Below are 13,531 nucleotides of genomic sequence, written 5' to 3' on the forward strand. Positions count from 1 at the left end.
AATTAAAGTACTATAAAGAGAAGCAAAGCTCCAAGCAAAATTTATTTTAAAGAGCCTAGGCTTCGTAGCCCGAACGCCTCCTTCTTCAGGGGTGAGATGGTGTGAGGCTTATAGGCGTTTTTGGCGCTTTGACAGGTGCGCAGACAATTTTCGTAGCCCTTGAGAGCAAAGGCCTACGAGGTGTACATTAAAAAAAAAAAAAGATTCGGTGGAGTTGTCATAATCTTTAATTCAGTTGTCCGCAAAGAGGCAGATATCTGCCTGGTTGCGGACAACTGAATTGTTTACATGAAATGAAATGAAATGAAATGAAATGTTTGTCCTTTTACACGAAATGTTTATCTTTAACATTTAAAGTACTTTCTCAAAATTCTAAAGCATAATGCGGATAATGAACGTAACACAGCAGAGATTAAAAACGTTTTGCAGTACAATATGGAACGTTGAAAAACAACTTGTAAGTTGATGTTGAACATTTAAGGCGAACGTTCCCAAAGGGGACGACGAATACTTCACTTCGGTTACATCTGCTTATTAGGAAGAAAAAAAAAGAAAAAAAAAAACATACGTTCTCCAACACTTGCTCAGGACACACTGGTCGCCACATACTGACATGAAGCAACACATTCACTCGGTGATGCAGATATGTACAAAATGTTTCGAGCATTCAACGGCGAAGGCTGGGAGTAGTAGGTGTTGCGAAGTCGTCCATATATGAGGTTCCTAGTTTGCTCATTTAGCTTTATAGACGCTGACTTGCAGTAGGCAAGTTGTGATTATTCCGAACCAGTGTAGATCCTATATTTAACCGTTACCAATACCGAGTTAACTTCTTTCACCACCCTCTCCAACATACTTGTTTGCTAAGGAAGGCAAGCGAAGACGAAAAAAGTATTTATTTTCTTATTTTTATTAAAATCGCATCGCATGAAAGTATCTCGCTTCTGTGCGCAGAGAGTTATAGCACAAAGAAAAAAAGAGAGAACAAAACAGGATAGAAGGAGGATCTCTGGGAAGCAAGGAAGCGATCGCTAACATTAAACATGCCGTAAGTGTGCAACTTGTTAAAGAACAGTCCCGTGGGTGATTTATCCAGAGAGTGCGGAGCGGGATTAGGACAGCGTTGTTTCCAATGAACGTAACCTCCATCGTCTTGCGGGAAGCAAGACCAGACTTCGGCTATATATAAGTGCTTGTGCAAAGGCTCAACCAGTAATCTCTTGCACGCCTTGGAGGCCTTTCGTGATTTCGATGTCTACCAACTGCACTGGGGTTTGACTCGGCCGTGCCTGTACTGACGAGGGTGCGCCGTCGCCTTAATATAGTGGTTTAATCCTCGTGTAGCAAGAACTTTTCTCCTTTCTAAATAACTAGATCTTCAATGAAGTTTAACACTGTAAGAAAAGCTTACACTCTTTGACGCTTATCCTGTTCCCAAACAATAATCGTCATCGGACTTGCGTGCTTTGATACTAACAAAATTGTACCCTTAAGGGTGTTAATTCTTCTTGTGTCTGCAACTTATTCTCTTATACCGACATGAAAACGTGATTTTTTGGGATTCGACCCTTCCCTCAATGTTTGCGTTGCCGAAATCCTCACTACGTTTTATTTGTGCGGCGATATCCTTTATTACCCTCATATTTCGGATGTGCGCCAAAGTAATCTCGAAGGGCTTACCGAGGCTTTCATAAAAAATAACCGCGACAAAAGCCGCGCAGCCTGGATTCGAACTGCGGACCTGTATTTTGCCAGCCTGAAGTGTTACCTCTCGTCCACTGCAACTTTTTCACGCCGCTGAGCAAACTCGAGACATCGAACGCAAGCGACAATTGCGGACTGCGGTCGAACGACGTCACCATCAGTGACGTCGTTCTCTCCATCGCGGCTGAACGTGTGTGTAACCTCATAATTGAGAAATACTTTAATGAACCCTAGAGATTAACCCAGTGATAAAAAGCGGGGCCCCGCACGTTTCAGCTCCGCTGGTTAACCATCTTCACAGAGTGGAAGGGCCGACAATTTTTTTTTTTTCATTTGACGTGAAACATCTTTCGTTCGACCACTCCGCCGAAACAACTACCGGGAACAATACAGCACTTTAAGAGCGCAATAGTGCCTCTAGCTGCTTGATAGGCTGACGCCACATTTTTCAGTGTTTCAGTTTATTAAGGCGAAAGCCTTCAATAGCTCATACCACCCGGTGGCCTTGACGAAAAAAAAAAAAAAACGCGTCGTCTGGTCCAGTGGTTGTAAAAAATTGCCATTATCAGCAATGGCTAATACCCCCCTAAGCAAGCAAGAATGCATGGCTCATCCCTCTGGTAATGCAGCGGCTACACGCCATAAGCAAAGTGAAGCGTGCAGTGCATACAATTATTGGAATCACGCATACAATGTACAGAAACACGGCGTCTAGTCGAGTGGTAAAAAAAAAAAACAAAACACGTAACCTCAATTGCTCATACCCCCGTAAGCAAGCAAAAAATGCCATGGCACATAGACCCGTAAGCCTGAAGCTACAAGCGCTTAGCAAAGTGAAGCGAACAGTGCATATATACTTTCATTGAAGTCACCCATACAACACACAGTACAGCCTACGTTTCAATCTCCTGCTGAGAGGATGTAATTTAAAGTCGAAGAGAAATGTCGTTGGCGCGAGTCTGACCTCGCTACACGAGCGCGCGAAGCCGCAGCTAAGCGTCGAAAACGAGCCGAAGATGCCGAACTGCGAAAGCAGCAACGCGACGATGCGAGACGGCGCATTACCAAGTGTGCAGCTGGCTTTCGGCTTCACATGTTACAGGAGTGTAATATACTGCCGAACGTGTTTATAAATCAGCACCACGGTGAAATAATTTAGGTGACGCTAGCACTAAGATGGGAAAAGCTGGAAGGCGAGACGAGGACTTTACGACTGGAGCGCGTCACTTCCACAATAAATGCTGTGGTATAATTGGTAGAATACTTCTCCGCATGCACCTGCGAATGTTTATTCCAACCGATACTTTATGGAACTGTGCATAATATTTCGCCGGCCCAGATGCTACGCTAGAAAGAACATGTGCTTGAAGAACTATGATTGACTGACGCGCTATGATTCACTGACGATTGGCAGCTGATCGATAAAACAACTTCGAGTTGAAACAACTTAAACGAAGCCAGTGGTAAAAAGTGATAGACCGGGTAGGAAATCACAGAAAAAGCTATGTCTTTCTACTATACTACCGATGACGCCATGCGCATGTATATATATCCACAGTCCTGCCATGTGACGTGCTCGAACACTGACTTGGCGCAAACCGCTGGGAAATGAACACTAATGACTTTTCACTTTGAAGTGCCTGAGCACCCTTAAATTCTGCAAAATGTATGTTTTGCTAGCGAATGCACCCCTTCTCGAGAATTTCAGAGAAATTAAGGGTGTAATAGAGGTGTTTCGACGTCCAATCGACCCTCGAGATTGCTATTTTCCTTGAGTGGGTTCCTTTTTTTTTTTTTTACTCTACGCGCCAAGAACTTAAAGGTCGCGCACAGAACGCGCCTTATCAGGGTGACACATAGTATTCTTCAAAGGAAAATAGCGAGCGCAGTGTTTCCGAGAGAGAAAACGCAAGCAAGACAGGTGACTATTATTGTTCGGGGACAAGATACGCCACAATTAGTGCGGAAACATTTTTTCAGAGGGAAGGGTACCAACAGACAACTGGTATATTTTTATAACTTTCGTTGCAAGAGTGTATGCAGGATTCACAATGAACCCTGACAATGCGCCGCTGACGTCTCCTAAGCACAGAACTCCTGTGGTTCTTTCGCTCGTATACTGCCTTCCTTCGACAGAGTTCGAATGTATCTTTTACATGCAAGAAGCTTATAGCCCGCTCACGCATGCTCTGTAGTGCTGGTGCAGCAGCGATAACCCACTTTTGTCAGCGATGCGGCGAACGTGGCCATCAGGGCTTGTAAGGCCAGAATTTCCTCACTGATAGTGCTTCCGCGAGTTACAAGACGAGAGTTCGCACCACTCGCATACCGCTCACGCGGTCACTCTCTCGTATTTCGCGTGCGTTCTTAACCTTCCTGCTCATTCCCATTCACTTGTTGGGGTAAGATATGCAGTCCTGCCAAAGGAATGCGACTTTGTGCAATGGGAACAGGCTATCTGAGGGAGGGCCACTCTGCTTTAAGTAAATGTACATACGATACATTCGGCCTGCTTTTATTTGGGATCTGTCTGTCAGCGCACTGGACAGCTAAGCTGTGGACTATCGAAAAGAATGCAGGGTTGTGCATTCATTTTCATACTGCGTACGCGGCCCACAATGTTATCTAGACAACCTTTGTGCGCCGACTGCGTGCACTATCAACATGGCGTGATGCGACTGTCCTTCAGTGCCAGACGTATCAGACCATGGCTTTCGGGGACGTGGTATTTCTATAGAGTGACTGGAGGACGTCAAGTGCCGTAACTCGGTTTGACGAGGACCAACGCACTTAAAAAAAAATCAGAGCAATGATGACCTAACGACATTTCGACCAACTTCAGCATTCTCATATAGCTTTCGAGTACTGCTCAACGAATAATCGGGACGAAAATAAAGTTTGAAGACCTATGCAGCGATGCCTGTCGTGTTCAGCTGTCAGTCGACTGTAATGGAGCGTATGAACAAAGTATGACACTGTTGTGTGTGCCACTACCTACTGGCTTGTAAGAATGGCACTAGCTTGCTCGTATAGTACAGGAATAAAAACATGTACAAGAGCCGGCACTTATTTGTCACCTTTCGTGTACACTAAACTATCTTACGAGAATGGAAGCCTTAGCACGAAGCTGTCTAACGGACTGGCTTTCACCGGATGAAGAACTTCAATGCAGTTTCTAAAAATGGAACTGTTTGGCGTTTTTTACTTGAGATCCTGATCCTGGAGTTTGTCTGGTATTTCTTGTGCACCACGTTGCTTGGCAAAACCAAGGAGTAAAACAGAGTGCTGGAGTTTGCGAAGGAGCATTTCTTCTCATTAACTGACTTGCATGAGTTTGCTTTGCAGGGATTAAAAGTGAGCAGCCACGTGAAGGCACGGGCAGAAAAACGAAATACTAGGCGTCGCGCTTCTCGCATTAATTGGGAATGCCTCCTCGAATGAGCAAAGCCGGATTTATTCTTGCTTGGTTTTCCTGTCCGAATTAAGTCAGTTTCTGTTTTTTTTATTAAGGAATGTAAGATTAGAAAACCAATCTTCACCCTGCTGGCCGGGGAATGAAAATTCAACGAGTTCGATCCTCAGCCGTGGAAGGCTGCAAGGAATCATGACAGAACATGAAGTATATCAGTGGAGTCTTGAAACACTTATTCGTGACTTTCGAACTTCAGAAAATAATTTTGTGTTCCTGAAGCCGTTGCAGAATTGTAATCTTACAGTGATCTTGATTTTTACCCCACCGCGATTTTGTTAATAAGATTTCGCGCTGACTAAAGACACCGCTGAAACTAGAAATAAACAGAAATAAATATGGTAGATCGCAGTTCTAGGTTTAGAGAAAGTATTTTACTAAGCTTTGAAAATATTAGAAATCCGGATTAAACAATCGAAAAAATGCACACTATATGCCAGGACATCTACGAAGAAACTTTCAAGTACGTGCAGTAATTGCGGCGGAACACACGAAATTAAGAAATTTCTGAATGGTGCACTTATACGCCCGGTAAAATAGTGATTAAAAATTACTGCCCCTCTAAATAAGCGAGTGAAGATATCATGTTAGAAGTCTGCACATAGTATATAGCTGAATCTCTCTGCGAAGCAATGTAGACATAAAACATTGTTTGACAAAATTGTAAATATTTAATAAAACGCATCATTGAGAGCGGTGTATCTTAAGCCGTGGCAGGGGCAAGGAGGAACAGTCCCGTGAGTAGCGTGCCTCGCGGGAACAAAAATGCGCTGTGCGTCATTGGTGGTGTGTGTGGGAAAACTTTTTATTTACAGAAGTCCCGAGGCTCGACTTTTTCAAGCCGATGCGGGCCGCACCCACGATGGCACCGTTAGGCCCAGCCCTTCAGCGACATCGCGGGCCCTCTGGACACCCGATAGCTGATCTTGAAACGATGAACTCGATAGCATCTTCTTCTAATGGTAGCATCTTCTTTCAAGCAAAGGAGCCATTCTTCTGCATGGTTGGTGAGAGTCGCGGGGCATCCCGCAAGCATGCAATGATGTCATGCATGCATTGATGGCATGCAAAGACGTCATGCGGGCAATGATGCCATTGCACGCATGACAATCTTTCTTAATTTCCCTTTCTGGATGAATTTTATCAAGGTGGTACGGCGTGGGATAAGTTCCTGTTTGCAATAGTCGCAGAGAAACTGCCTGAGCCCTGTTCAGTTTTGAATGTGGCAATGGATATTGTCTGCATCCTAGATAGTAGTGTTTAGTAATCTTGTTATAGGTTAATAAATTATCTCTAAATTCGCCGGCCTGGTGGTGGACGGCTGGACGGACCCGGGTGGACGGACCCGGGTCCGTCCACCCGGGTCCCAGAAGTGGACGGACCCGGGTCTCGTCCACTTCTTCCATATGCGCAAATTTTTTTTTACCAATCAATACCGATTAAAATTATTTACTTTCTGAGGTTATGCGTGCCAGAAACACGATCTGATTATGAGGCACAACGTAGTGGGGAGGGGGGGGGGGGGGCTCTAGACTAATTTTGACCACCTGGGGGTCTGTAACGTGTACCAAATACACAGTACACGAGCGTTGTTTCATTCCGCTTCCATTGGTATGCGGTAGCCGCGGCCGGAATTGAACCCACGGCCTCGAGGTTAGCAGGTAACGTCAGAGCCCCTGGAATAACACGGTGGGTACGAATACGCATTGTCGCCGTTGAATCTTTATAGACAATTGCTACGATATTCATATATGCTTCCTGTTAAAACGAGATCGCGGGAACGAATCCCGGCCGCAGGCGGCCGCATTTCGATGGGGGCCGAACTGCAAAAACGCCAGTGTACCAGTGCATTGGGTGCATTTTAATGTACCCCAGGTGGTAAAAATTAATTCGGAGTCTCCCACTACGGCGTGCCTCATAACAAGATCGTGGTTTTGGCACGTAAAAGTCCAGAAGTTAATTTTCATTTTCCTTGTTTGCATTGGCTACGCAGTATCAAGGAGTACAGGAAGCGTACGTTAATATGTTTGCAAATGGCTGTAAGAAAAAACTGGAGGAGAACTTAGGAAGAGCGCAACGAGCAGTGAAAAAAAAAGAATATATATATATATATATATATATATATATATATATATATATATATATACGCGTAACGTCGAGACACATGAAGAAGGAAGTGTAGATAGAGAGGAGACGGGGGTAGTCGATATTATAAGCACAATAAATGGAGCTGGACAGGCCGTGTAATGCGTAGGACAGATAACCGGTGTATCATTATAGTCATACAATGAGTGCAAAGGCAAGAAAATCGTAGTCGAGAACGGCAGAAAATGCAGTGATGTGATGAAAATACGAAATACGTAGGCATGAGATGGGCTCAACAGGCGCAAAACAGAGAGAATTGGAGATCACTGCGAGATACCTTCGTCCTGCAGTGGACATAAGTAGGCAGAAGATGATGAAGACGATGACGACGTAATGCCGCATATATTTGTGCTGGGTGTACTGGGTAAGGCGCACCGCAGTGAGTTTAGGAGATTAAGTATTTCATATATCTCGATGACTTCTTCTTTTTCTTCTTCTTCTTCTTATTATCCTTGGAACAGTCTTTGACGCTCAAAAATTTTGTGGATGCTTTTATCGAGCTCAAGCTTTTATCGAGCTGTTACACTGGGCAAATAATCGAGTATTGAAAGCTATCCTAGAGAAAGACGAACTTGGGAAGAAACGATGTTGAAAGCATCTAGAAGACGAAGCTTTGAAGAGTCTTTACCGAAACGCACGAAACAATGCTACAGCAATGATGCGCTGTTCCAAGAGAAGCTATTTTAGCGGTGAATTTCCTTTTTCACGTAATAAACCAGCAAAGGTGTGGCCTCTACTGAATGAGATTAGGGAACAAGTCCTACTTAGATCCGGTACTAAAATATTTCGGTACTCCACCGCAAGCGGTGGCTAATTGTTTCAACGACTGATTTTCTTCAGTGGCGACAGATATGGGAACGGTCTTTAATCTAACGAGCCTTATCGCAGCTAGCAGTTCAGCATCCGATTCGGCGCTTCTGCCCACGATGGTGGAAGACGGCTTGTTTAGATTATATCAAAACAAGCCGTTGTATAACAAACTGTTGTACAAACAAACGTTGTATAACAAACTGTACGTTGTATGCGGTATCACGCATACAACGTTAACCGTTGTATGCATTTGTTGCAGCACAGCATTCGTTGCAATAAAGAACAAGCAGAAAGCGAGCATCCAAACCACATCATTGATAGTATGGCGCTCCTGATAACAATGTGAAGCATTTAGCTCTCCCCGCATACGTTTCCCGGTAAAGAATACTGTGGCGCAAGCTGCCGCGGAGACGGCAACTTGCGACGTGGGGAGTGACGTCACTAGCCTGTCATATGTGAAAGAACCAGTCTAGCAACTAATTTAGCTATTGTTGCAGCACCGCTATGGGTAGGCAATGTATAGGTAGGACTTCCGCGGAGCAGCGTGAATACGAGGAGCTGCAAACGGTAAGAAAACTGCAATACGACCAGCGGTGGCGTGCTGCCAAAGTTGCCATTAATCCAATTACTACCATTACTCTAAATTACCCCTAGTAGCATTTCTCTAAAGCAATATAGCATTGTCTACCCCCTTCAGCAGTTGTAGCCGTGATTTTCAACAACTTAGCTGGACATACACTTTTGCAGGGCCTGGATGGCGAGTCACTTTTTTTTTATGCCTATTCGCGTGGTTTAACATCCAACAGCAACACTGAGAAGCGCCCCGTTTTGGGTTCCAGATTAATTTTTACCTGACGTTCTTTTACATGCAACGGAGGAGGAGGAGGGATACACGCTTATTAAAGCTCAGGAATTTCGGGTGGTGGGCGGTGTCCTGAGTCCAGGATCCCGGTGGATTTTGCTGCCGTCGTCGCCCGGTGGCTGGTCCTCAGGACGAGAGCTGGTCAGCTCTCTCTATCTCTCGCACTGCTCGTCAGAGGGATTAAGAAATACATCTAGGTTGGGGGTTACGCTGGAAGACCAGTCTCATGGGGTGGAGCGCGGTGGGCTCTCCACAGATGAGGGCACAGGAAAGTGTAGAGAGTACGGAATATGATGTAGCCAGGTTGGAAGTGGACAAGTGTTAGTCTGAAGCTGCTTCGTGATCGTCTCTTGCGCTTTGATGAGGGAACTGTGTCCCGAGAGGTATGTTTTACGAGATTGTCTGTGGTGCTGGGCGATTTGGTAAGTGACTATCAGTTGGTCAAACCTCTGCAGGTCGCCCCACGGTACCCGGCCGCGGCTAACTCTCGGGCACTCCTGCAAACTACGAGGTGACGTTCTTTCTTTCTTGTCCTTTCTTCCTTTTCCTTTCGTTCTTTTCCTTTCGTTCTCTTTCTTTTTCTTCTATCTATCTATCTATCTATCTATCTATCTATCTATCTATCTATCTATCTATCTATCTATCTATCTATCTATCTATCTATCTATCTATCTATCTATCTATCTATCTATCTATCTATCTATCTATCTATCTATCTATCTATCTATCTATCTATCTATCTATCTATCTATCTATCTATCTATCTCTATCTAGCCGCCTACGTCTTGGTGCTCTCATGGTCGTGTTGTTAACTTAGTAGGTACCAAAATTGGCATAGTATGACAGGAGTGTATGGCGAACATAAATGATAGGTCATGACATAAATGTCATGACATGCATGTCATGTAGGTCATGACAATGACAGCGAATAAGATTAACACTCAAAAGCCATTGAAATAGGTTCGGACATGGGTACTAAGTGAAGGAAACACTAAAGGATGCTTGTAGAAGTCATAGTCATGAGCATGACTCAGCAAAAATGACAATGTCCCAGCGGAAAAAGATTAACACTCAAAAACCACTGAAATAAGTTCGGACGTGGGCACTAAGTAAAGGAAACACTAAAGGATGATGGTAGAGGTCATAATCATGACCATGACTCAGAAAAAATGAGAATAACTCAGCGAAAAAAAGATTAGGACTCAAAAAACCAATGCAGTGGGTTCGGACGTGGGCACTAAGTGAAGCAAACACAAAGTAATTGTGGTAGAAGTCATAGTCATGAGCATGACTAAGGCTTTCGCCTTAAGGTCTCTTAGGTGTAGCTAAAGGGACATCTGAGGACTGAATGTCATGACATGCGCGTCATGTAGGTCATGAAAGAGCCGCCTACGTCTTGGTGCTCTCATGCTCGTTTCGTTAACTTGGTAGGCTCCCCCCGCACACTGCTTCGCAAAACATTGATTCCCACAGGGCGTGGGATCTGCCGGCTTTTTTAAACAGTGTTACCACTGTACAGTTGCCGCCCCCGCCAGGTACTATTGCCGCCCCCGCCATTGCTAATCCATGCGCGTGCTTCATACGGCGTCTGATCGGGGCTTTACCAGTAATGGCACAACAATAATGAGACGTTAAAGCGTCCTATACTGCGCATGCACCGAATGAATTAGATAGCATGCACACACTGGCAACCGCTGGTTGCTGGACACCAAGGAAAAAGTGTGCGATGCAGACAGGCCATGCATTGTTTAGCTAATAGGGCGATTGTCATGGTAAAATAAAGGTTATCATTGGCTTCTTCTTATTGCTTATCGCAAATGTCTCGAAGGTTTTCTTTAAGACAACCCGGGAACTAGCACAGGGCAAAATGCTAACTTCTGAAAGTCGTCGTCCATTACATTCCGACAGACGACCAGCAAAGCGTTGTACTAAAACCAGCGCTTTCTTTTTTTTTATCCATGCGGGAGGAAAATAGAGGCAATTTAAAATCTCGAGTAGTCTATACAACTTGGATAAATGAAACCGTGCAAGCAGCAACTCTAGGAGTCTTCATAACATACGTCGCAGGTGATGCCCACTGACACATGCGCCACCACGAACACATCGATCATCGTATACAATACTATGCTATATTTGTTCGTCTCTTTTGACCTCACCATCTCAGGCACACACTCGAATCACTTCGACTTTACGATGCACGCGAATTGTTTGTTTGTCATCTACTGCACCTTCTGTCGCGCGCCACTTGTTTAACCCCAAGTCTTGCCCGGCTCTTCCGTGTAGTTTGGCCAGGCGTCATCGTCATCGCCAATGTTTTCTTCATAAGCTCCACGTCTTGTTTGGTATTAGGGGTTGCTGTGTTAGAGCTCACGGTCGTCTTGGCGCACTCGACCGTCGTGGTACGCGGAAGGCTACACATCGCCAGCAATGAGCCGAAGAGCAACAACGCCGGTAGAGCGAATGCGATATCATAACGTCCCTCGAGGTTGAGCAGAAGAACCATGGCGGCACTGGCGGCACCGAATACACCGCAGCCGAAGCCGCAGCACGTGGTCAAGCCGCGCACGGCGGTCGGGAAGAGTTCCAGGGAGTAGCAAGGAACAATGATGGCGGTGACTACGTATAAAACCTTTGTCACCACCAACAGAACCTTGCTGACGATCACCGGCGCACCTACGATTGCGATGCTTAGTAGGCAATGGAGTCCAAATAGCAGCCCGAACAGTCCGGCGATTGTTGATAGCATGGTTACCTTCCTGATCAGAACATTTGTAGCGGCGTACGCCAACACAGCCGCCCCGAATGCGAACCAGTGAAGCGCCGGATCGTCTTCCCAGATCGGTGAAATAATTGTGCTGTAGTAACCGAAGAGCGTTGTAAAAGTGCAGGTAAATATAATCACCGCGTGCTTTCGGATGGCCGATTTGCCCAGCATGGCTGCCTCGGCCGACGTAGGCTCCCCAAAGGGGCCGTCGATGTCTGCCTTCAGTCTCTCCAGCAGGCACATCGTGTTCGAGAGAGGAAAGTGGTTGACCTCGGCGGCTGCCAGCATGATGTTTTTCGCTTCGGGGAGCTTGGACTTCGCCACAAGCCAGCGCGGTGACTCATCAATGAAGCAGAACGCTGGCAGCACCAACAGCGCTGGCAGGAGGAAGAGCGCTAATCTGAGCTGCCAGTCTAGCTCGGCTCGCTCCAGGATTGCCATCGACAGATCGGAAGAGAGGACACCGAACGTTGAGGCAAAGACGTTCAACAGAGGCCTGTTTGCGTGAGTGGATACCTCGAAGAGGATCAAGGAGGCGACGGTCATAGCGACGGCATTGGAGCCCGCTGCGAAGAATAACGTCGCTGCGAACACGGGGTAAGCAGTGGAAACGCACAAAATGACAGTCGACAGCAGCATGACCACCAGCGACGGCATCACTACAGACTTCCGACCAATGCGGTCTGCAAGGTATCCGGCTACAGTCACACACAAAGCGGTTCCAAAGTTCTGTACCACGATCATCACGGCGATGAGCGACTGCCTCGAGCAGACCATGTTCCACGTGGTCACGGCACTCTCCCTGGGCCAGCGCTCTTCGTACTCCCAGTCCAGGCAAAGCACAGTCGTCGCGTTGTCGGGCTGCTCGGGATTTTCGTACATGCTACATTGGCTTGGCTTTCCAGACGCGTCCAAAGGAATAGCCGCATTCCTCCAGTCAGCCTGGGACACGTTGGAATGCGGCGGCCTCTTGCACCAGTGTCCGACGTCGGTCGAGATTAACGGCACGATGTGTATGTTGACCGCCGCGATGTACACACAAATGGCGGCGATGAACAACATCCGCTTCTGCACCATGCCATTTCCAATCGCGTCGAAACAATCAAAAGACTCGCTCACGTATAAATACTTGGTTGTGAGGTTCTGCGGGAAAAGAATACCCATGCTTCTTCTTTCCTCCTGGTTCTCTTCTTCTTCACCCACTCCTCGTGGATCGTCCCGCAAGAGGCCGAATTTGTCAAGCAAATACATCGCGAACAAAAATGAAACCTTCTTTTTATTACTACCGTGGGCTGGAGAAAAAGGAAGTTCGCATCAACAAAACTGACGCTACCGCTGTACCATTGAAAAGAGGGCACGTTATAGGGTCAGCCGAGCGTATGCGCAATGATATTTTAAGGGTGGAGCACTTTAGGGGCCCGAGCTGTCAGCGTCATCGTCTACCGCGTGATCACGCTCAAAAGAAGTGCTCAAAACAGGGTCAAAACATATACAGAATTTATCAAAACCGGTTCAAACTAACATGATTCAGAATAATTTAGAAGACGGGAATAATCAAGCATTATGCGCATTAACTAACAGAAATTCGTTAAGATCACTTCTATCATCGTCAAAGCTTTGGCTCCATGTGCGTGGCGGTTACCCACCTCCTCCGTCTCTACACCAACACGGTATTGTGCCCGGTCATACTCAGACACTTTAACCCGGCATTCTCCGGGGCCTGCCCACACTGTGACCATCCGTTCGCGGACCCATTCCACATGGTGTGGGCCTGCCC

General features: G+C 46.1%; 1 protein-coding gene across 1 annotated transcript; it reads right to left on the minus strand.

The window, feature by feature from the left end:
* Nucleotides 1-5,266: 5,266 nt before the first annotated feature.
* LOC119456755 (solute carrier family 22 member 13) lies at nt 5,267-13,005 on the minus strand. The gene is made up of 2 exons (XM_037718578.1): nt 11,362-13,005; nt 5,267-5,296 (listed from the first exon to the last, which is right to left on the minus strand). Exons 1-2 carry the CDS (start codon nt 13,003-13,005, stop codon nt 5,267-5,269), a joined length of 1,674 nt encoding a protein of 557 aa, XP_037574506.1.
* Between the last annotated feature and the right edge of the window lie 526 nt (nt 13,006-13,531).

This window comes from Dermacentor silvarum, chromosome 6, assembly GCF_013339745.2.
Source record: "Dermacentor silvarum isolate Dsil-2018 chromosome 6, BIME_Dsil_1.4, whole genome shotgun sequence".
NCBI classification, from domain to species: domain Eukaryota; kingdom Metazoa; phylum Arthropoda; class Arachnida; order Ixodida; family Ixodidae; genus Dermacentor; species Dermacentor silvarum.

What these genes read in the sequence shown, in the direction of transcription:
- LOC119456755 (XM_037718578.1), bottom strand. Translation starts at nt 13,005, where the DNA reads ATGTATTTGCTTGACAAATTCGGCCTCTTGCGGGACGATCCACGAGGA. An exon ending in TCGAGTGCGCCAAGACGACC is followed by an intron (nt 5,297 to 11,361) that starts GTGAGCTCTAAC and finishes GATTCCTTGCAG; the next exon opens with CCTTCCACGGCTGAGGATCG.